This window comes from Pseudophryne corroboree, chromosome 1 (genome assembly GCF_028390025.1).
Source record: "Pseudophryne corroboree isolate aPseCor3 chromosome 1, aPseCor3.hap2, whole genome shotgun sequence".
Classification (NCBI taxonomy): domain Eukaryota; kingdom Metazoa; phylum Chordata; class Amphibia; order Anura; family Myobatrachidae; genus Pseudophryne; species Pseudophryne corroboree.
In genome coordinates, this window is record NC_086444.1 from 629,619,751 (window position 1) to 629,644,528 (window position 24,778).

The following is a 24,778-nucleotide window of genomic DNA, read 5'->3' on the forward strand; positions in this document are numbered from 1 at the left end:
GCTAGGGTCCCTTCACACTGCACGGCCCCGGCCCGGCTGCCGGGTTGCAGCCGGGTCTCACCACTGGAGGGTCCGGCGGCCGGGCGGCCGCCGGGCCGTCTTTGGAGCCAGTGAACCGTGTGTGTGAAGGGGAGCTTTCACACACAACGGTTTCTTCTGCAGCCGTGTCTGATGCTGCGCATGCGCACAGCATCACACACGGCTCAAAGCCGTCCTGTGTGATAGACACTGCCGGTTTCTCCCGGATGGCAGAAAGCCGGACAAAGTTTGTCCGGCTTTTTGCCATCCGGCAAAAACCGTGTAGTGTGTTTCAGCCCTAACCCTCTCGTCCCTCAGCATACCCTCCCCCTAGTGAATAACCCTAACCCTCTCATCTCACAGCCTACCCTCCCCCTAGTGCTTTGCCCTAACCCTTCCCTCCCACAGCCTAACCCTCCCATCCCGCATCCTAACCCTCTCCCTATTGCCTAACCCTGACCCTCCCGTATATACATATAATAAATTATATATTAGCACTGGAGGTGTATTAAGCTCATAGACATTACTGCACTACCTTGCTCTTTATTGTACATATATAATGGTGCTGGGGCGTTGGGTATGGAATCCCGGCTGCCAGAATGCCCGGCAGCGGGGCGAGCGCTAGAAAGCTGCGCTCGCCACGTGCGGGTTCAGTGGCTCGCTGTGCTCACCAGCTTCTTTTCCCACTTTATGAGTGTTGTGGACACCCATGAGTGGGAATAGCCCTTGCGCAGCTGTTGGCATTCTCGGCGGTCTGGATCCCGGTGTCAGTATTCTGACCGCTGGTATCCCAACTGCCAGGATGTTGACTACATCCCATGCTGGGGGGGCACCAAGATTGTTCTTGCCTCCGAGCTATTGGGATGAAGTTACACCACTGCGCACCAGGTCTCTGTATAACATGTTCTACCTGGTGCACAGAGGCGGAACTACCGCCAGTGCAACCAGTGTGTTGCACTGGGGCCCGCCTCTGTCCAGGGGCCCAAAGCATGTAATGAGTCAAAACTGACTCATTACATGCCGCTGTGTGCTGCGGGCAACCGCTGCCCGCAGTACACAGCTGCCCGGAGAGGAGAGGAGCTCACTGCAGCGGCCACGGGGAAAAGGAGAAGGAGGGAGGTGGAGGAGGGAGCCGCAGCAGCACTTTGTTACTGGTGGAGGCGCTGCTGCTGCTGTCCCTCTGCTTCACTATAGGCTGTCTTCCGAGAACAGCCTATAGTGAAGCAGAGGGGCAGCAGCAGCAGCGCCTCCACCAATAACACAGCGCTGCTGTGGCTCCCTCCTCCACCTCCCTTTTCCTCCTTCTCTCCTGCCCGGGAATCGGCAGAAGCTGCACCGAGGAGCCTGAGCCAGCGGAGAGGGTAAGTATAATCAATCTTTCAATCTTTCTTTCTCTCTCTCACTCTCTCTCTCTCTCTCTCTCTCTCTCTCTCTCGGGACTGTCTGCCGCAATGTGTAAAAATGGGGAATCTGCCTGCCGCAATGTGTAAAAATAGGGAATCTGCCTGCCGCAATGTGTAAAAAGGGGGAATCTGCCTGCCGCAATGTGTAAAAAGGGGGAATCTGCCAGCCGCAATGTGTAAAAAGGGGAATCTGCCTGCCGCAATGTGTAAAAAGGGGGAATCTGCCTGCCGCAATGTGTAAAAAGGGGGAATCTGCTTGCCGCAATGTGTAAAAAGGGGAATTTGCCTGCCGCAATGTGTAAAAAGGGGAATTTGCCTGCCGCAATGTGTAAAAAGGGGGAATCTGCCTGATGTAATGTGTAAAAAGGGGGAATCTTTGCCGCAATGTGTAAAAAGGGGGAATATGCCTGACGTGATGTGTAAAAAGGGGGAATCTGCCTGCCATTACGTGTAAAAAGGGGGATGCTGTCTGCCGTAATGTGTAAAAAGGGGGACGCTGTCTGCCGTAATGTGTAACAAGGGCACGCTGTCTGCCGTAATGTGTAAAAAGGGCACGCTGTCTGCCGTAATGTGTAAAAAGGGCACGCTGTCTGCCGTTATGTGTAAAAAGGGCACGCTGTCTGCCGTTATGTGTAAAAAGGGCACGCTGTCTGCCGTTATGTGTAAAAAGGGCACGCTGTCTGCCGTTATGTGTAAAAAGGGCACGCTGTCTGCCGTTATGTGTAAAAAGGGCACGCTGTCTGCCGTTATGTGTAAAAAGGGCACGCTGTCTGCCGTTATGTGTAAAAAGGGCACGCTGTCTGCCGTTATGTGTAAAAAGGGCACGCTGTCTGCCGTTATGTGTAAAAAGGGCACGCTGTCTGCCGTTATATGTAAAAAGGGCACGCTGTCTGCCGTTATGTGTAAAAAGGGCACGCTGTCTGCCGTTATGTGTAAAAAGGGCACGCTGTCTGCCGCTATGTTTAACAAGGGCACGCTGTCTGCCGTTATGTGTAAAAAGTGTACGCTGTCTGCCGCTATGTGTAACAAGGGCACGCTGTCTGCCGTTATGTGTAAAAAGTGCACGCTGTCTGCCGTAATGTGTAAAAAGGGGGACGCTGTCTGCCGTAATGTGTAAAAAGGGGACGCTGTCTGCCGTAATGTGTAAAAAGGGGAATCTGTCCGCCGTAAGGTGTAAAAGGGTCTCTACCTGGTGTAGTGGTGCTACTGTGCGGCGTAATTTGAATAATGGAGACTACTGTGCACCGTTTTATGAATTGGTATTATTTTGTGGCTACACCCCTTCCCCACGAAGCCACGCCACTATGTATTTTTGCGCACGCCTACGGCGCGCACTGCCCCTGTTTTGCATGCAGGGGTGGGGCTCCGATGCGGTTTCTTGCACACAGTGCTAAAATGTCTAGTTACGGCACTGTTGCTAGGTATCCATTTCTCTGGCCCTGAACAGGTCACCCTCACCAGATCCTCTCCAGGGGTGAGGGGGTGGACTTAGATGGGATGGGGGAGGGAGGGGGGGCCCAAAGCATTTTGTCGCACCTGGGCCCACAGCTCGCTAGTTCTGCCACTGCTGGTGCAATGTGTGTAACGTGCTCTACCTGGTGCAATGTGTGTAACGTGCTCTACCTGGTGCAATGTGTGTAACGTGCTCTACCTGGTGCAATGTGTGTAACGTGCTGTACCTGGTGCAATGTGTGTAACGTGCTGTACCTGGTGCAATGTGTGTAACGTGCTGTACCTGGTGCAATGTGTGTAACGTGCTCTACCTGGTGCAATGTGTGTAACGTGCTCTACCTGGTGCAATGTGTGTAACGTGCTCTACCTGGTGCAATGTGTGTAACGTGCTCTACCTGGTGCAATGTTTGTAACGTGCTCTACCTGGTGCAATGTTTGTAACGTGCTCTACCTGGTGCAATGTGTGTAACGTGCTCTACCTGGTGCAATGTGTGTAACGTGCTCTACCTGGTGCAATGTGTGTAACGTGCTCTACCTGGTGCAATGTGTGTAACGTGCTCTACCTGGTGCAATGTGTGTAACGTGCTCTACCTGGTGCAATGTGTGTAACGTGCTCTACCTGGTGCAATGTGTGTAACGTGCTCTACCTGGTGCAATATGTGTAACGTGCTCTACCTGGTGCAATGTGCGTAATGTGCTCTACCTGGTGCAGTGTGTGTAACATGCTCTACCTGGTGCAGTGTGTGGGCCTAAACCCCAAGATGAACAGGGAACTGTGGGGCACAGGACCAGGTTCAGCAGGGACATCCCCATTGCTTCTGAGTATTGAGTATGCCCCCCACATTCTCCTACCCACCCGTACTAAGATCTGATCAAAATGTTAGCCCAATCCTACTCTGCCACTAGTTACCTGCTATTTTTTTTTTTTTTCCTCCATTGCTCGCTTCCGCCCCACCATGTGTTTTTCCTGTAATGTTTACCTCCACTGATTGCACACCTTTCCATTGTGCCCTACATGCAGGGTACATCATACTACTACATAAGCATCAGTTTTCCCATATATGACCTTGGCCCTTGTATGGCTCACCTCCCACAGTGTAACCTCCAAAGTGCGCCTAACATGGCTGCCCCATATGGTACACTTGTGGATGGGATGAAAAATACATAGGCCTGATGGTTTTGATGGAACCCTACTCTGAACTGTAGGACTCTGAAATCACCCCCATTTTGTGTCATCACTTCTAGGGGTGGACTATCCCACCCTGGGTAATCCTACGCCGAGCGCCTAAGATGGCTGCTGCACCTGGTACCTTGTGAGGGTGGAATACACAACCCTTGGAAGTTATTACCCAAAATGCCTGCACCAATCCTGCGTTATGCTTTCTGTGGGCTTAAGGTTTTCTTTTATGTCTGTTGCTTGTCAATTGTTGTATTACTCAAATCCTCTGTATCATGTGCATTGTTTTTGATGTCTGTAAAGCGCCTTGAGTCCTGTTGGAGAAAGAGCGCTATATAAATAAAATTATTATTATTATTATTATTATTATTATTATTAACGTGCTCTACCTGGTGCAATGTGTGTAACGTGCTCTACCTGGTGCAATGTGTGTAACATGCTCTACCTGGTGCAGTGTGTATAACGTGCTCTACCTAGTGCAGTGTATGTAACGTGCTCTACCTGGTGCAATGTGTGTAACGTGCTCTACCTGGTGCAATGTGTGTAACGTGCTCTACCTGGTTCAATGTGTGTAACATGCTCTACCTAGTGCAGTGTGTATAACGTGCTCTACCTAGTGCAGTGTATGTAACGTGCTCTACCTGGTGCAATGTGTGTAACGTGCTCTACCTGGTGTTATTTAACGGTTTTGCCCTTTAAGGTGTAACTTTATGGTAGGCAGTTGATTTCACCCATATTTCGCTTAATGCACTTTAAGCTTTTGTGTGTATAATATTTTCCATTAACCATGGGGGGTTTGGGGGCGCCAAAATCTATATTCGCTTACCAAAAAATTTAGGCTTGGGCCGGCCCTGTGTACGGCGCCCACTCCCCTGTAATCTAAGTAGGTTTTCCCCTGTGTGGAGGAGCAGTCCAGCTCCACACTCATAGCCACAATAGTATTCATAGACAAGGAAGGGCTGGCCAGCGGCAGGTAGGGATTTAAAGGGACAGCACCGTTTCATCTTGTACTGCGATATTGTGATGCGTGTTTGTTACTGTGCAGGGCAAAGTATTTGTTTTAAAGTTTGTGCATAGAGTTTATGTTGCACCACCCACACCTGAGCTAGTTTGAGGGCTCTGTTCATGTAGCTAGTGTAGCGGACGTAGTTCATGGCCCTGCACGGCTGTTGTTTTCTCTTTGCCTCCTTACAGGGACCTGTATGTGGAGAAGCTCGGAGTGCAAGACTTGCTACAGTGAGAAACATCTCTGTCCATGTGTTCCTTTTGTGTGTGTTTCATACTTGCCTACCCTCCCGGAATGGCCGGGAGGCTCCCGAAAAACGGGTGACCCTCCCGCCCCCCCGGAAGAGCAGGCAAGTCTCCCGATATCCGCGGGTCACCCCTTGCTCGCCGCCCACTTAGCGAGTAAAGTGGGCAGGCGATGACGCAATTCTTGTTGAATCGCGTCATCGTAACCACGCCCCCTGCTGGATAATGCCAGTAATCGCGGCATTACACAGCGGGGGCGTGGCTTAAATGATGCGGTCCAGAAGCCACGCCCTGTTCCGCCTCTGGCCCGCCCCCTGTCACGTCACCTCACTGCCCGCCCCCCCTGCTGAGCCGACGGGCTGCTCTCTCCCAGAGAGGAGCCCAGAAGTCGGCAACTATGGTGTGTTTGTCCCTATCTGTCACCCTTCCTTCAGGGCGAACTGTGGACCTTGCACGCCGGTGCAAGGTTGAATTTACACCTGGTGCGAGAGTACCGATAGGTGAAATTCGGGCTCTGAGGCAGAGTGCCGAGGATGACCTTCACCCAGCCCGAAAGCGCTATTTCTCTCGGTTTCGGTCCACAGTTAGGAGGAACGGCACTCAACCATCTCCTTCCCACTAGATCGTGGTGTCCGAGTCCATTTGGAGTTCCAGGTCTGTTGGAGTTTCCACGACCTGAAGGTGAGAGGGTGCGGTACCAGGCAAGTAGCGAGTCATGTACAGCAGGCACTACACCGCACCGCCACTCTCACAGTTGCACTACATAACTACACTACATACCCTATATGGTACACTACATCACTGCACTAAACCCCCCTATAAGCTACACCAAATCCCCCCATGTGGGAGGCAAAGTAGAGGTTGATATTGCTAACTGGGAGCACAGTGCACTTCTATAGCTTGTACGGTGCACTGCATGCTCATCGCAGCACTGCATGGCAAAGGAGAGTTTAAGACAGTAGCTGACTAAGTGCTGAAACACACTACCCGGTTTTTGCCGGCCGGGAAAAAGCCGGACGGCTTTTTCCCGTGCCGGCATTGTAGTTAACAGTGTGAGGGCTAGGGTCCCTTCACACTGCACGGTCCCGGCCCGGCTGCCGGGTTGCAGCCGGGTCTCACCACTGGTAGGTCGGGCGGCCGCCGGGCCGTCTTTGGAGCCAGTGAACCGTGTGTGTGAAGGGGAGCTTTCACACACACAACGGTTTTTTCTGAAGCCGTGTCTGATGCTGCGCATGCGCACAGCATCACACACGGCTCAAAGCCGTCCTGTGTGACAGACACTGCCGGTTTCTCCCGGATGGCAAAAAGCCGGACAAAGTTTGTCCGGCTTTTTGCCATCCGGGAAAAACCGGAGTGTGTGTTACAGCCCATAGGAGAGATCCCAGTTACTGGAGCTCACCCACACAGCGTCGGAGCCAGCTGCGTGTAGACAGGTGGGTCAGATACATTGCCCTGGGAGCTGTCTGCTGTCTCACTGGAGCAGCACAGCACTGCTGGTAAAAAAAATAAAAATCCTGCTCCTCTTGCTTAGTCAGATTGCTTAGAATTTAAGCACAGATCTCTCCGTGTGTACCTCCCTTATTACTGTACTGTATATAATCAAGAATGTTTATTCATTCACATCAGACCCTCCTCCAAAGGAACTTACAATCTAATTTCCGCACCACATACACGATTACTAGGTAAAGCTTTGCTACAAGCAATTGTATATGAAGTACAGGTCCTGCATAGAAGTGAAATCCTGTGCACATTACTTTTATCCAAGCATTGTATATAGTGTCCCCTCACCTTGATCAGGAAACACTCGGATGACACTGCCGGGGACATTAAACTCTTCCACAAAACACAAATCTGGCTTCTTTCTTTGGGCTGCGCTGTTCACCCTCTGGCTGTAAATCCTCCATAATACAGAGGGTATGGGTGGGGGGGAGACAGGGCTAGGTTTAGCTTGTAATCCCAAACTTCTTAAAAATAAATCTTCTCTGCGCTTTACTTCAGAGTCCATTGTAACTGGGACAGAGAGCAAACTCCCAACTACAAAAAACCACAGCAGCATCCTAGTAATCTGCACTCTAATGACAGGCTGCTCTGTGATACTCTAGCTTTTTGTTAGGTAATCAGCTCTCAATTGGAAATTATTGTGGTGAGGTTTCTTATTACACATATAGCTGACAAAGGCTTCACACTGTGGCAGATGTATTAAGCCTGGTGAAGGGATAAAGAAGTGATAAAGCAGTGATAAGTGCAAGGTGATAATGCACCAGCCGATCAGCTCCTGTCATTTTTCAAATCCGTAATGACTGGCGGGTGCGTCATCACCTTGCGCTTATCACTGCTTTATCAATTCTTTATCCCTTCTCTAGGTTAATTAGGGTTACCACCTCATTCCTTTAATTCTGGACACATATTAATTACACCCCTTTAAACCCGTGACATTCAAGAATTACACAGGTTCTCTACTGCAGGTGACATGCAGACTTGAAGTTAGCCAGCCACAAAACCTGTGTAATTCATGAGTGTCCCTGTGTAAAGGTATAGTATGGTAAGCCTTCCTAAGATAGATATAAGTAACGTTTTTGCAGCATTAGAACCTGATGATTATTTTCCCCACTACTGAATAAGTAATCTTCATATTTCCCCTCTGCATATTGGCATTCTAAGCATGTGATAAAAGGTCTAAGCTCAGCTAATGCCTGTTTAGGAACATCAGTGCTTTGTGGTTATCATTCATTTACATACAATCATGTTTTTACAACCATACATTTAAATACAAACCAATGCCCACACATGTGTATTATCGGGTTTAGCAGATCAGCCATGTAATATGCATGTTAAATGTCAGCATTCTTTTTAGAACAAGGACATGCATTGTGCATAAGTAAATTTGCCATAATATCCTTTTAATGCGGGACACCTATGATTTACACAGGTTCTGTAGCTTACTAAAATCAGGGGAAATGCAGACTTGAATTTAGCCAGCCACAGAACCTGTATAAAGCATAGATGTCCTGAATTAAAGGGATATTATGTCAAGACTAAAGGCATAGCTCCCAACATGACCCTCTCCAGGAGGGACACAATGCTCTACTTCTGGACTTTTCTCTTAATTTATGATTGCCGTCACCTGTATTGAACTAGTTAATGGATAAGAAAGGTGTTACAGCACAGGTGATGGCAATCATATATTAAGAGAAATGTCCAGGAGCAGAGCATTCTGTCCCTCCTGGAGAGGGTCATGTTGGGAGGTATGCTGTCATGCTCCGCCAAAGGGCTTGTCTATGTCCAACTATGGGCGTATTTCTTGCCAATCAGGGGTGTGTCCTACAATGGCAGATGAAAACTATAGTGCTAAAAGCAGAAAAAAAAAAAAAAAGTAATAAAATAGGTACATAAGAGTAAAAATAAGATTTTAAACCTACCGGTAAATCTATTTCTCCTAGTCCGTAGAGGATGCTGGGGACTCCGTAAGGACCATGGGGTATAGACGGGCTCCGCAGGAGATAGGGCACCTAAAAAGAACTTTGACTATGGGTGTGCACTGGCTCCTTCCTCTATGCCCCTCCTCCAGACCTCAGTGTGAGAACTGTGCCCAGAGGAGATGGACAATACAAGGCAGGATTTAGCAATCCAAGAGCAAGATTCATACCAGCCCACACCAATCATACCATGTAACCTGGAACATACATAACCAGTTAACAGTATGAACAAAACCAACAGTAACGGTCCAAGACCGATGTCAACTGTAACATAACCCTTATGTAAGCAACAACTATATACAAGTCTTGCAGAGTTTCCGCACTGGGACGGGCGCCCAGCATCCTCTACGGACTAGGAGAAATAGATTTACCGGTAGGTTTAAAATCTTATTTTCTCTTACGTCCTAGAGGATGCTGGGGACTCCGTAAGGACCATGGGGTTTATACCAAAGCATCCAATCGGGCAGGAGAGTGCGGATGACTCTGCAGCACCGACTGAGCAAACGCTAGGTCCTCATCAGCCAGGGTATCAAACTTGTAGAATTTAGCAAAAGTGTTTGACCCCGACCACGTCGCCGATCGGCAAAGTTGTAAAGCCGAGACGCCTCGGGCAGCCGCCCAAGAAGAGCCCACCTTCCTAGTGGAATGGGCCTTAACCGAATTTGGTACCGGCAATCCAGCCGTAGAGTGAGCCTGCTGAATCGTATTACAGATCCAGCGAGCAATAGTCTGCTTTGAAGCAGTGGCGCCAATCTTATTGGCCGCATACAGGACAAACAGAGCCTCTGTTTTCCTAATTTTAGCCGTCCTGGCTACATACATTTTTAAGGCCCTGACTACGTCCAGGGATCTGGAATCCTCCAGGTCACCAGTAGCCACAGGCACCACAATAGGTTGATTTATATGGAACGACGAAACCACTTTAGGCAAAAATTGCGGACGTGTCCTCAATTCAGCTCGATCCACATGAAAAATCAAGTAGGGGCTCTTGTGTGATAGAGCCGCCAATTCTGACACTCGCCTTGCTGATGCTAAGGCCAACAACATTACCACCTTCCAGGTAAGAAATTTCAACTCAACCTTGTTAAGCGGTTCAAACCAGTGTGATTTTAGGAACTGCAACACCACGTTCAGGTCCCATGGTGCCACTGGAGGCACAAAAGGGGGCTGTATGTGCAGCACTCCCTTTACAAACGTCTGGACTTCTGGAAGAGAAGCCAATTCCTTCTGAAAGAAAATCGAGAGGGCCGAAATCTGTACCTTAACCGAGCCTAATTTCAGGCCCATATCCACTCCTGTCTGTAGGAAGTGGAGAAGACGACCCAAATGAAAATCTTCCGTAGGTGCATTCTTGGTCTCACACCAAGACACATACCTTAGCCAGATACGGTGATAATGTTTTATCGTCACCTCCTTCCTAGCCTTTATTAAAGTAGGGATGACCTCTTCCGGAATCCCCTTTTTTGCTAGGATTCGGCGTTCAACCGCCATGTCGTCAAACGTAACCGCGGTAAGTCTTGAAATACACAGGGCCCCTGCTGCAACAGATCTTCCCTCAGAGGAAGAGGCCAGGGGTCTCCTGTGAGCATCTCTTGTAGATCCGAGTACCAAGCCCTTCGAGGCCAGTCTGGGACGAGTATCGTCTGTACTCTTCTTCGTCTTATGATCCTCAACACTTTCGTGATGAGAGGAAGAGGAGGGAACACGTAGACCGAGTCGAACACCCACGGTGTTACCAGTTGAGGCGTGACGCCATCATGTCTATTTGAGGAGTTCCCCAAAGACGTGTTACGTCTGCAAAGACTTCTTGATGAAGTCCCCACTCTCCTGGATGGAGATCGTGTCTGCTGAGGAAGTCTGCTTCCCAGTTGTCCACTCCCGGAATGAAGACAGCCGACAGAGCGCTTACATGATTTTCCGCCCAGCGAAGGATCCTTGTGGCTTCCGCCATCGCGACTCTGCTTCTTGTCCCGCCTTGGCGGTTCACATGAGCCACTGCTGTGACATTGTCTGATTGAATCAGAACCGGAAGGTTTCGAAGAAAACTCTCCGCTTGTCGAAGGCCGTTGTAAATGGCCCTGAGTTCCAACACATTGATGTGTAGACAGGACTCCTGGTCTGACCAAAGACCCTGAAAAGTCCTTCCCTGTGTGACCGCTCCCCATCCTCGGAGGCTCGCGTCCGTGGTAACCAGGATCAGTCCTGAATCCCGAACCTGCGACCCTCCAGCAGGTGAGCACTTTGCAACCACCACAGGAGGGACACTCTGGTTCCTGGGGACAGAGTTATTTTCCGATGTAAATGCAGATGGGACCCGGACCACTTTGTCCCATTGAAAAGTCCTTGCATGGAACCTTCCGAAGGGAATGGCCTCGTAGGCCGCCACCATTTTCCCCAGAACCCGACTGCATTGGTGAACTGACACCCTTTTCGGTTTTAACAGGTCTCTGACCATGTTCTGGATGTCTTGGGCTTTCTCTATTGGGAGGAAGACCTTCATTTGTTCCATATCCAGTATCATACCTAGGAACGATAGGCGAGTTGTCGGAATCAACTGTGACTTCGGTAGATTTAGAATCCAACCGTGTTGCTGGAGCACTCTCAGAGAGAGCGCCACACTGCTCAGCAATTTCTCTCTTGATCACGCTTTTATCAGGAGATCGTCCAAGTATGGGATAATTGTGACACCATGCTTGCGCAGGACCACCATCATTTCCGCCATTATCTTGGTGAAAATCCTCGGGGCCGTGGAAAGTCCAAACGGCAACGTCTGAAATTGGTAATGACAATCCTGTACAGCGAATCTCCGGTATTCCTGATGGGGGGCATATATGGGGACATGAAGGTACGCATCCTTTATGTCCAGAGACACCATAAACTCCCCCTCCTCCATGTTGGCTATTATCGCCCTGAGTGATTCCATTTTGAATTTGAATCTTTTTATGTACAGGTTTCGGGATTTCAGATTCAAAATCGGTCTGACCGAACCGTCCGGTTTCGGGACCACAAATAGGGTTGAGTAGTAACCTCTTCCCTCCTGGTGCAGGGGAACCTTGATTATCACTTGCTGTATACACAGCGTTTGAATTGCAGCTAACACTACATCCCTGTCCGATGTGGAAGCTGGTAGGGCCGATTTGAAAAATCGGCGCGGGGGCACCTCCTCGAATTCCAATTTGTAACCCTGGGAAACTATTTCCAACACCCAGGGATTCAGGTCCGAACTGACCCAGGCCTGACTGAAAAGTCGAAGACGTGTCCCCACCGGTGCGGACTCCCTCAGGGGAGCCCCAGCGTCATGCTGTGGGTTTTGGAGCAGCCGGGGAGGACTTTTGTTCCTGGGCACCTGCCGAATCAGGTGCTCTCTTGCCTCTGCCCTTACCTCTGGCGAGGAAAGAGGATCCCCGACCTCTTTTGGACTTGTGCGACCGAAAGGACTGCATCTGATAGGGTGTTACTTTCTTTTGCTGTTGGGGAATATATGGTAAAAAATGTGATTTACCTGCTGTAGCTGTGGAAACCAGGTCCGTCAGCCCATCCCCAAACAATACATCCCCCTTATAGGGTAGTACTTCCATATGTTTCTTGGTATCCACATCACCCGTCCATTGGCGAGTCCATAAGGATCTTCTCGCTGAGATAGACATGGCATTGGCCCTAGAAGCTAGCAATCCAATGTCCCTTTGAGCATCCCTCATAAATAAAACTGCGTCTTTTATATGGGCTAGAGTTAGGAATATAGTATCCTTATCTATAGTATCAAATTGATCTGTCAGCTCATCTGTCCAAGCTGCAATTGCGCTACACACCCATGCCGACGCAATCGTTGGTCTTAGCACAGCACCTGTATGAGAATAAATACCCTTTAAGGTAGTTTCTTGCCTGCGATCTGCTGGGTCTTTAAGGGCCGCTGTGTCAGGAGACGGTAGCGCCACTTTCTTGGATAAGCGCGTCAGGGCCTTGTCCACAGTGGGGGGTAATTCCCAAATCTCCCTGTCCTGCTTAGGGAAAGGGTATGCCATAAAAATTCTTTTGGGGATCTGCGGTCTCTTATCCGGAGTCTCCCAAGCTTTTCCAAAGAACTCATTTAATTCATGAGATGTGAGAAAATTAATAATCTGTTTCTTTTCCTTAAACATGTGTACCCTTGTGTCGGGGACTGAGGGTTCATCCACAATATGCAACACATCCCTTATTGCCACAATCATACACTGAATAGTTTTAGTCACCCTAGGGTGCAATTTTACTTCGTCATAGTCGACACTGGAATCAGAATCCGTGTCGGTAGTAGTGTCTTGTGTTAAGGGACGCTTTTGAGACCCCGACGGGCCCTGTGAGTCGGTCCAATCGGAGGATTGACCGCCTGATGTACCCCTAAACCAGCCTTATCAAGCCTTTTATGTAAAGATGCCACACTTGCATGCAACGTATGCCACATGTCCATCCAATATGGAGTCGGCACAACCGACGGGGACACACCACTCATTTGCTCCACCTCCTCCTTGGAGAAGCCTTCCGCCTCAGACATGTCGACACACACGTACCGACACCCCACACACACAGGGAGTTACCTATAAGGGGACAAAACCCCAACCAGGCCCTTAGGAGAGACAGAGAGATAGAGTATGCCAGCACACACCCAGCGCTTAAAACACTGGTATATATGACCAGATAGCGCTATTATATGTTTATAATTGTAATCTCCACTCACTGCATCGCCAAAGTGCCCCCCTCCTCCTTTTTCCAACCTGTGAAGCTCAGCAGGGGAGAGAACAGGGAGCCAGCGTTTTCTCATGCAGCCTCTGTGGAGAAAATGGCGCTGGTTAATGCTGAGGATCTAGCCCCGCCCACCCGACGGCGGGCTTCGGTCCCTTCATCATATACTAATAAAATGGCGGGGGTCCACGGATTTACTGTCCCACAGCCTAATCCATCGTATTTATGGCCAAATCGAGGTTTATTGCTGCCCAGGGCGCCCCCCCCTGCGCCCTGCACCCTTCAGTGCCTGCTTTGTGTGTGTGACTGGGAGCAATGGTGCGCAGCGGTACCTCATGAAGATCTGATGTCTTCTGCCGCCTGAAGTCTTTTCCTCAATACTCACCCGGCTTCTATCTTCGGCATCTGTGAGGAGGACGGCGGCGCGGCTCCGGGACGAACCCCAGGTGAGACCTGTGTTCCGACTCCCTCTGGAGCTAATGGTGTCCAGTAGCCTAGAAGCAGTGCCCAACTTTACAAGCCAGCTCTGCTTCTCTCTCCTCGGTCCCACGATGCAGGGAGCCTGTTGCCAACAGGACTCCCTGAAAATAAAAAACCTAACAAAATTATTTTTCCACAGAAAACTCTGGAGAGCACTCTGCAGTGCACCCATTCTCCTCTGGGCACAGTTCTCTAACTGAGGTCTGGAGGAGGGGCATAGAGGGAGGAGCCAGTGCACACCCATAGTCAAAGTTCTTTTTAGGTGCCCTATCTCCTGCGGAGCCCGTCTATACCACATGGTCCTTACGGAGTCCCCAGCATCCTCTAGGACGTAAGAGAAAATAGGTGCACTATATATTAAGGTACTATGAGGGTAATTCCAAGTTGATCGCAGCAGGATTTTTTTTAGCAATTGGGCAAAACCATGTGCACTGCAGGGGGGGCAGATATAACATTTGCAGAGAGAGTTAGATTTGGGTGGGGTGTGTTCAATCTGCAATCTAATTTGCAGTGTAAAAATAAAGCAGCCAGTATTTACCCTGCACAGAAACAAAATAACCCACCCAAATCTAACTGTCTCTGCAAATGTTATATCTGCCCCCCTGCAGTGCACATGGTTTTGCCCAATTGCTAAAAAAAATTCCTGCTGCGATCAACTTGGAATTACCCCCTATGTACTGCACATTTGTGAGAAGAGACGGACAAGTAGAAAACCCCCAATATATACACTGGTGTGCGAGTGCGTGATTTATAGATAGATAATGATCGCAAAAAAAAAAGTGGGTCCCAGGGTCCCCTCACTTTTAAAAATTGGGGTCCTACCTGTCCTTTTCCCATTGAAATGAAGGTTCTTATTAATGATTTGGACACTACAAAAGTGTTGCAAGGGGGAGAGGGGGTGGCAATGCTGCTGGGCCCAGAGGCGGAACTAGCGCCAGTGCTGGCAGTGCCTTGCACTGGGGCCCGACACTGTCAAGGGGCCCAAAGCCAGAGCGGCATGTAATGAGTCAAACTGACTCATTACATGCCGCCTGGCTGCCGCTGTGTGCCGCCGAGGCCGAGGAGAGGATGCGCACCGGCTACAGGGGGGTGGGGGAGGGAGCCGCAGCAGCGCTGTGTAATTAGTAGAAGCGCTGCTGCTCCTGGCCCTCTCCTTTGCCATAGGCTGCCCTCCGCCGCTGTGAATGCTGGGATGCGCATCGCATCCCAGCATTCACAGCGGCGGATGCGCATCCCAGCATTCACAGTAGCGGAGAGCAGCCTATGGTAAAGGAGAGGGCCAGCAGCAGCAGCGCTTTTACCAATTACACATCCCAGCATTCACATCGGCGGAGGGCAGCCTATGGTAAAGGAGAGGGCCAGCAGCAGCAGCGCTTCTACCAATTATACAGCGCTGCTGCGGCTCCCTCCTTCACCCCCCCATCTCCTTCTTTTCCCCTGCCAGAAGCTGCACGAGGAGCCTGAGCCAGCGGAAACGGTAAGTATACCTATTCTATCTATCTATCTATCTATCTATCTATCTATCTATCTATCTATCTATCTATCTATCTATCCTGTTTGCCATAATGTGTAAAAAATGGGACGCTGTCTGCCGTAATGTGCAAAAAATGGGACGCTGTCTGCCGTAATGTGTAATAAATGGGACGCTGTCTGCCGTAATATGCAAAAAATGGGACGCTGTCTGCCGTAATGTGTAATAAATGGGATGCTGTCTGCCGTAATGTGCAAAAAATGGGACGCTGTCTGTCGTAATGTGTAAAAAGGGGACACTGTCTGCCGTAATGTGTAATAAGGGGATGCTGTCTGCTGTAATGTGTAAAAAAGAGACGCTGTCTGCCGTAATGTGTAAAAAATGGGACGCTGTCTGTCGTAATGTGTAAAAAGGGGACGCTGTCTGTCATAATGTAGAAAAGGGGGACGCTGTCTGCCGTAATGTGTAATAAGGGGACGCTGTCTGCCGTAATGTGTAAAAAAGGGACGCTGTCTGCCATAATGTGTAAAAAAGGGACGCTGTCTGCCGTAATGTGTAAAAAAGGGGACGCTGTCTGTCATAATGTGTAAAAGGGGACGCTGTCTGCCGTAATGTGTAAAAAGGGGGACGCTGTCTGCCGTAATGTGTAAAAAAGGGGAAGCTGTCCGCCGTAATGTGTAAAAGGGTCTCTACCTGGTGTAGTGGTACCACCGTGCGGCGTAATTTGAATAATGGAGACTTCTGTGCACCGTTATATGAATTGGTATTATTTTGTGGTCACACCCCTTCCCCACGAAGCCTTTTTTCCGCGCGCACCTGCGGAGCGCACTGCCCCTGTTTTACATAGAGGGGCGGGGCTCCGATGCCGTTTCTTGCACACAGCACTAAAATGACTAATTACGGCACTGTTGCTAGGTATCCATTTCCCTGGCCCTGAGCAGGTCCCCCTCACCAGATCCTCTCCAGGGGTGAGGCAGTGGACTTAGATGGGGGGGGGGCCCAAAGCATTTTGTCACACATGGGCCCACCACTCGCTAGTTCCGCCACTAGCTGGGCTGTGTAGTATACAGGACACCCTGCACCAGAGCTGTAACTAGACATATTCGTGCCCTTCGGCAGAAAGTGAATTTGTGCTCCCCTCTCATAATTTAAAGCATGGACAGTGCGCACCGAAGGCACGTTCTACATATTGCACCATAGAGCACGTTCTACACTTTGCGCCAGGTAGAGCACATTATACACTTTGCACCAGGTAGAGCACGTTCTACACATTGCATCAGGTAGAGCACGTTCTACACACTGCACCAGGTAGAGCACGTTCTACATACTGCACCAGGTAGAGCACGTTCTACACATTGCACCAGGTAGAGCACGTTCTACACATTGCACCAGGTAGAGCACGTTCTACACATTGCACCAGGTAGAGCACGTTACACACATTGCACCAGGTAGAGCACGTTACACACATTGCACCAGGTAGAGCTTGTTACCCACATTGCACCAGGTAGAGCACGTTCTACACATTGCACCAGGTAGAGCACGTTACACACATTGCCCAGGTAGAGCTTGTTACCCACATTGCACCAGGTAGAGCACCTTACACACATTGCACCAGGAAAAAGCATTGGTGCCCCCCAGCTATATTTAAAATATGGACAGTGCACGTCGTAGGCATGCATCCAAAATATATGGGCGTGACTTCATGGGGAAGGGGCGTGGCCACATAATTCACATTATAATACCCTGCACAGTAGTGTACATTTGTCACATTACACCACACAGTAGTACCCCTTATACAGATTATGCCAGGTAACCCTTTATATACATTATGCCAGGTAGCCACTTATACGCATTATGCCAGGTTGACACAATTATACACATTACGCCTTGTAGAGACCCTACATTACGCCAGGTAGAGCCAATTATAGACATTACGCTAGGTAGAGACCCTTATACACCTAACGCCAGGTACAAAGCCTTACACACCTAACGCCAGGTACAGAGCCTTACACACCTAACGCCAGGTACAGAGCCTTACACACCTAACGCCAGGTACAGAGCCTTACACACCTAATGCCAGGTAGAGACCCGTACACACCTAACGCCAGGTAGAGACCCGTACACACAACGCCAGGTAGAGACCCGTACACACAACGCTAGGTAGAGACCCGTACACACATAACGCCAGGTAGAGACCCGTACACACAACGCCAGGTACAAACCCTTACACACAACGCTAGGTAGAGACCCTTACACACAACACCAGGTAAAGACCCTACAACTGAGAAAGACAGAATGTGTGTGTGTGTGTTTGCGTATGTGTGTGTCACTTACACCATGGTAGACAGCAGTGCTCCAGTACAGCCCGCAGCTACACGTCTTTCCCTCTTCAAGCAGCTCTGGGACCCGTGTTCATTATCTCCAGTTGCACCGCGCACCACACGGGGGTTGACACTCGGGGTTGCCCAGCACTATAACTGCTACAATATACACAGCAGTTAGCACTGCAACTGTCAACAGTTATGCAGACAGAGCCGTTCAATAGGGATAAGTGCAGATGGTGCGCACACATAAAAAGTGCGCAGTGTGCAAGGCACAGCTTGCCCTACCCTAGTTACGGCCCTGCACACAGCACCATAATATATTACATTATACACAGCCCCCTCACCCATATTACACCCAGTACACACAGCACCATATTACATTACACACAGCATACACAGCCCCCCACCATATTACACCCAGTACCACATTACATTTCTCTGACGTCCTAGTGGATGCTGGGAACTCCGTAAGGACCATGGGGAATAGACGGGCTCCGCAGGAGACTGGGCACTCTAAAAGAAAGATTAGGTACTATCTGGTGTGCACTGGCTCCTCCCACTATGACCCTCCTCCAGACCTCAGTTAGATTTCTGTGCCCGGCCGAGCTGGATGCACACTAGGGGCTCTCCTGAGCTCCTAGAAAGAAAGTTTATTTTAGGTTTTTTATTTTACAGTGAGACCTGCTGGCAACAGGCTCACTGCATCGAGGGACTAAGGGGAGAAGAAGCGAACCTACCTGCTTGCAGCTAGCTTGGGCTTCTTAGGCTACTGGACACCATTAGCTCCAGAGGGATCGACCGCATGGAACTGGCCTTGGTGTTCGTTCCCGGAGCCGCGCCGCCGTCCCCCTTACAGAGCCAGAAGCAAGAAGAGCTCCGGAAAATCGGCGGCAGAAGACTTCGGTCTTCACCAAGGTAGCGCACAGCACTGCAGCTGTGCGCCATTGCTCCTCATGCACACTTCACACTCCGGTCACTGAGGGTGCAGGGCGCTGGGGGGGGGCGCCCTGAGGGCAATATATGACACCTTGGCTGGCAAATCTACATCATATATAGTCCTAGAGGCTATATAGATGTAAAATTACCCCTGCCAGTATTCCAGAAAAAGCGGGAGAAAGTCAGTTGGAAAAGGGGCGGGGCTTCTCCCTCAGCACACTGGCGCCATTTTCTCTTCACAGTGCAGCTGGAAGACAGCTCCCCAGGCTCTCCCCTGTAGTTTTCAGGCTCAAAGGGTTAAAAAGAGAGGGGGGGGGGGGCCACAAAATTTAGGCGCAATATTGTATATACAAGCAGCTATTGGGAAAAATTCACTCAATATAGTGTTAATCCCAAAATTATATAGCGCTCTGGTGTGTGCTGGCATACTCTCTCTCTGTCTCCCCAAAGGGCTGTGTGGGGTCCTGTCCTCAGTCAGAGCATTCCCTGTGTGTGTGTGTGTGCGGTGTGTCGGTACGGCTGTGTCGACACGTTTGATGAGGAGGCTTATGTGATGGCAGAGCAGATGCCGATAAATGTGATGTCGCCCCCTGTGGGGCCGACACCAGAGTGGATGGATAGGTGGAAGGTATAAACCGACAGTGTCAACTCCTTACATAAAAGGCTGGATGACGTAACAGCTATGGGACAGCCGGCTTCTCAGCCCACACCTGCCCAGGCGTCTCAAAGGCCATCAGGGGCTCAAAAACGCCCGCTCCCTCAGATGGCAGACACAGATGTCGACACAGAGTCTGACTCCAGTGTCGACGAGGTTGAGACATATACACAATCCACTGGGAAGTCCGTTACATGATCCCGGCAATAAAAAATGTGTTACACATTTCTGACATTAACCCAAGTACCACTAAAAAAGGGTTTTATGTTTGGGGAGAAAAAGCAGGCGGTGTTTTGTTCCCCCATCAAATGAGTGAATGAAGTGTGAAAAAGCGTGGGTTCCCCCGATAAGAAACTGGTAATTTCTAAAAAGTTACTGATGGCGTACCCTTTCCCGCCAGAGGATAAGTTACGCTGGGAGATATCCCCTAGGGTGGATAAGGCGCTCACACGTTTGTCAAAAAAGGTGGCACTGCCGTCTTAGGATACGGCCACTTTGAAGGTACCTGCTGATAAAAAGCAGGAGGCTATCCTGAAGTCTGTATTTACACACTCAGGTACTAGACCGAGACCTGCAGATAGTGCTGCTGCAGTGTGGTCTGTAACCCTGTCAAACAGGGATACTATTTTGCGAACATAAGACGTCGTCTTATATATGAGGGATGCACAGAGGGATATTTTGCCGGCTGGCATCCAGAATTAATGCAATGTCCATTCTGTCAGGAGGGTATTAGAGACCCGACACTGGACAGGTGATGCTGACTTTAAAAGGCACATAGAGCCTTATAAGGGTGAGTAATTGTTTGGGGATGGTCTCTGGGACCTCGTATCCACAGCAACAGCTGGGAAGAAATTTTTTTACCTCAGGTTTCCTCACAGCCTAAGAAAGCACTGTATTATCAGGTACAGTCCTTTCGGCTTCAGAGAAGCAAGCGGGTAAAAGGCGCTTCCTTTCTGCACAGAGACGAGGGAAGAGGGAAAAAGCTGCACCAGTCAGCCAGTTCCCAGAATCAAAATTCTTCCCCCGCTTCCTCTGAGTCCACCGCATGACGCGGGGGCTCCACAGGCGTAGCCAGGTACGGTGGGGGGCCGCCTCAAAAATTTCAGCGATCAGTGGGCTCGCTCACAGGTGGATCCCTGGATCCTTCAAGTAGTATCTCAGGGGTACAAGCTGGAATTCGAGGCGTCTCCCCCCCGCCGTTTCCTCAAATCTGCCTTGCCGACAACTCCCTCAGGCAGGGAGGCTGTGCTAGAGGCAATTCACAAGCTGTATTCCCAGCAGGTGATAGTCAAGGTGCCCCTACTTCAACAAGGACGGGGTTACTATTCCACACTGTTTGTGGTACCGAAACCGGACGGTTCGGTGAGACCCATTTTAAATTTGAAATCCTTGAACACATACATAAAAAAATTCAAGTTCAAGATGGAATCGCTCAGGGCGGTTATTGCAAGCCTGGAGGAGGGGGATTACATGGTATCCCTGGACATCAAGAATGCTTACCTACATATCCCCATTTACCATCCTCACCAGGAGTACCTCAGATTTGTGGTACAGGATTGCCATTACCAATTCCAAACACTGCTGTTTGGACTGTCCACGGCACCGAGGGTCTTTACCAAGGTAATGGCAGAAATGATGATGCTCCTTCGAAAAAAGGGAGTTTTAATTATCCCGTACTTGGACGACCTCCTTATAAAGGCGAGGTCCAAGGAGCAGTTGTTGGTCGGAGTAGCACTATCTCGGGAAGTGCTACAACAGCACGGATGGATTCTATACATTCCAAAGTCACAGCTGGTTCCTACCACACGCCTGCTGTTCCTGGGGATGGTTCTGGACACAGAACAGAAAAAAGTGTTTCTCCCGCAGGAGAAAGCCAAGGAGCTGTCATCTCTAGTCAGAGACCTCCTGAAACCAAAACAGGTATCGGTGCATCACTGCACACGAGTCCTGGGAAAAATGGTAGCTTCTTACGAAGCAAAATTCCATTCGGCAGGTTCCATGCAAGAACCTTTCAGTGGGACCTCTTGGACAAGTGGTCGGGATCGCATCTTCAGATGCATCGGCTGATAACCCTGTCTCCAAGGACCAGGGTATCTCTACTGTGGTGGCTGCAGAGTGCTCATCTTCAAGAGGGCCGCAGATTCGGCATACAGGACTGGGTCCTGGTAACCACGGATGCCAGCCTTCGAGGCTGGGGGGCAGTCACACAGGGAAGAAATTTCCAAGGACTTTGGTCAAGTCAGGAGTCGTCCCTACACATAAATATTCTGGAACTGAGGGCCATTTACAATGCCCTAAGTCTGGCAAGGCCTCTGCTTCAAAACCAGCCGGTACTGATCCAATCAGACAACATCACGGCAGTCGCCCATGTAAACCGACAGGGCGGCACAAGAAGCAGGATGGCGATGGCAGAAGCCACAAGGATTCTCCGATGGGCGGAAAATCACGTCTTAGCACTGTCAGCAGTGTTCATTCCGGGAGTGGACAACTGGGAAGCAGACTTCCTCAGCAGACACGACCTACACCCGGGAGAGTGGGGACTTCATCCAGAAGTCTTCCAACTGTTGGTAATCCATTGGGAAAGGCCACAGGTGGACATGATGGCGTCCCGCCTAAACAAAAAGCTAGATATTGCGCCAGGTCAAGGGACCCTCAGGCAATAGCTGTGGACGCTCTAGTGACACTGTGGGTGTACCAGTCGGTTTATGTATTCCCTCCTCTGCCTCTCATACCAAAGGTACTGAGAATAATAAGAAAACAAGGAGTAAGAACGATACTCGTGGTTCCGGATGGGCCAAGAAGAGCTTGGTACCCAGAACTTCAAGAAATGATATCAGAGGACCCATGGCCTCTACCGCTCAGACAGGATCTGCTACAGCAGGGGCCCTGTCTGTTCCAAGACTTACCGTGGCTACGTTTGACGGCATGGCGGTTGAATTCCGGATCCTAAAGGAAAAGGGCATTCCGGAAGAAGTCATTCCTACGCTGATAAAAGCCAGGAAAGAAGTAACCGCAAACCATTATCACCGTATTTGGCGAAAATATGTTGCGTGGTGTGAGGCCAGGAAGGCCCCAACAGAGGAATTTCAGCTGGGTCGTTTTCTGCACTTCCTACAGTCAGGGGTGACTATGGGCCTAAAATTGGGTTCCATTAAGGTCCAGATTTCGGCTCTGTCGATTTTCTTTCAGAAAGAACTGGCTTCACTGCCTGGAGTTCAGACATTTGTAAAGGGAGTGCTACATATTCAGCCCCCTTTTGTGCCTCCTGTGGCACCTTGGGATCTCAACGTGGTGTTGAGTTTCTTAAAATCACATTGGTTTGAGCCACTTAAAACTGTGGATTTGAAATATCTCACGTGGAAAGTGGTCATGTTATTGGCCTTGGCTTCGGCCAGGCGTGTGTCAGAATTGGCGGCTTTGTCATGTAAAAGCCCTTATCTGATTTTCCATATGGATAGGGCAGAATTGAGGACTCGTCCCCAGTTTCTCCCTAAGGTGGTATCAGCTTTTCACTTGAACCAACCTATTGTAGTGCCTGCGGCTACTAGGGACTTGGAAGATTCCAAGTTACTGGACGTAGTCAGGGCCTTAAAAATGTATATTTCCAGGACGGCTGGAGTCAGGAAAACTGACTCGCTTTTTATCCTGTAGGCACCCAACAAAATAGGTGCTCCTGCTTCTAAGCAGACTATTGCTCGCTGAATTTGTAGCACAATTCAGCTGGAGCATTCTGCGGCTGGATTGCCGCATCCTAAATCAGTAAAAGCCCATTCCACGAGGAAAGTGGGCTCATCTTGGGCGGCTGCCCGAGGGGTCTCGGCTTTACAATTTTGCCGAGCTGCAACTTGGTCAGGGGCAAACACGTTTGCTAAATTCTACAAAATTGATACCCTGGCTGAGGAGGACCTTGAGTTCTCTCATTCGGTGCTGCAGAGTCATCCGCACTCTCCCGCCCGTTTGGGAGCTTTGGTATAATCCCCATGGTCCTCACGGAGTTCCCAGCATCCACTAGGACGTCAGAGAAAATAAGATTTTACTCACCGGTAAATCTATTTCTCGTAGTCCGTAGTGGATGCTGGGCGCCCATCCCAAGTGCGGATTGTCTGCAATACTTGTATGTAGTTATTGCCTAACTAAGGGTTATTGTTGAGCCATCTGTTGAGAGGCTCAGTTATATTTCATACTGTTAACTGGGTGTAGTATCACGAGTTATACTGTGTGATTGGTGTGGCTGGTATGAGTCTTACCCGGGATTCAAAATCCTTCCTTATTGTGTCAGCTCTTCCGGGCACAGTATCCTAACTGAGGTCTGGAGGAGGGTCATAGTGGGAGGAGCCAGTGCACACCAGATAGTACCTAATCTTTCTTTTAGAGTGCCCAGTCTCCTGCGGAGCCCGTCTATTCCCCATGGTCCTTACGGAGTTCCAAGCATCCACTACGGACTACGAGAAATAAATTTACCGGTGAGTAAAATCTTATTTTTACACAGCCCCCCATTTTACAACCAGTACCATATTACATTGTATTATGCACAGCACACACAGTCCCTCCCCCACACCCATATTACACCCAATAGCACATTATATTACATTTTACACAGCTCCCTCCCATATCACACACAGTGCCACATCCCATTACATTTTAGAACCCCCCCATATTACATCCAGTACCACATTTTATTATACACAGCCCCCCTCCCCCATATTACACTGCATTACACTATGCACAGCGTACGCCCCCTCCAGTATTACACCCAATAGCATATTATATAAAATTTTACACAGCCCCCCCCATCATATTACACACAGTACCAACACAGCCACCTCTCCCCCGTATTACACTGCATTATGCACAACGTACACCCCCTCCCGTATTACACCCAATAGCACATTATATTACATGATACACAGCCCCCCCACACAGTAGAACATTACATTCAATTTTACACAGCCCCCTCCATATTACACACGGTACCACATTACATTTTACAAACCCACCCATATTACATCCAGTGACATTACAGTATACACAGCCCCCCCATAACGCCAGTACTCACTGCACCCACCTGGCTTTGTTGCTCCCTCCTGTGAAGAGCAGGGAGCCAGACTGGGCCAGTGTGGTGAGGGGAAGGCAGCACAGGAAAGCCACATCAGGATCCAGGAAGAGAAAAGCTGGGCTGATGAACGCACCCACTGTGAGTGTGGTGGGCGGGGCCAGCCACTGTGAAGCAAAGCCCTGCTCCACTCACTGTACATGCGGCTGCTCTGCTTATTATTCCTGACACTGCTGACGCTCAGACTGCACGGCTCTCAGACTGCACACAGCAGGACGCCCACCACTGCTCATAACCCCGCGGTGGCTGGCCATGATGCCTCCGGCGCAGGCTCCACCCCCCGCATTTCCGGACTTGCGCAGACCG

General features: G+C 49.8%; 1 protein-coding gene across 2 annotated transcripts in view; it reads right to left on the reverse strand.

Annotated features, from left to right (window-relative positions):
• LOC134904216 (protein DVR-1-like) overlaps window positions 1-24,531 on the reverse strand; it is a 35,366-nt gene extending 10,835 nt beyond the window's left edge. The window contains exon 1 of one of the 2 annotated variants that reach the window (XM_063914531.1): window positions 24,425-24,531. In XM_063914531.1, the coding sequence (XP_063770601.1) occupies window positions 24,425-24,509 (85 nt within the window). In that variant the 5' untranslated portion in view covers window positions 24,510-24,531. Of the gene's footprint in view, window positions 1-7,089; window positions 7,478-24,424 lie in introns of those variants that run through there. The other variant, XM_063914530.1, reaches the window with a different exon arrangement.
• Between the last annotated feature and the right edge of the window lie 247 nt (window positions 24,532-24,778).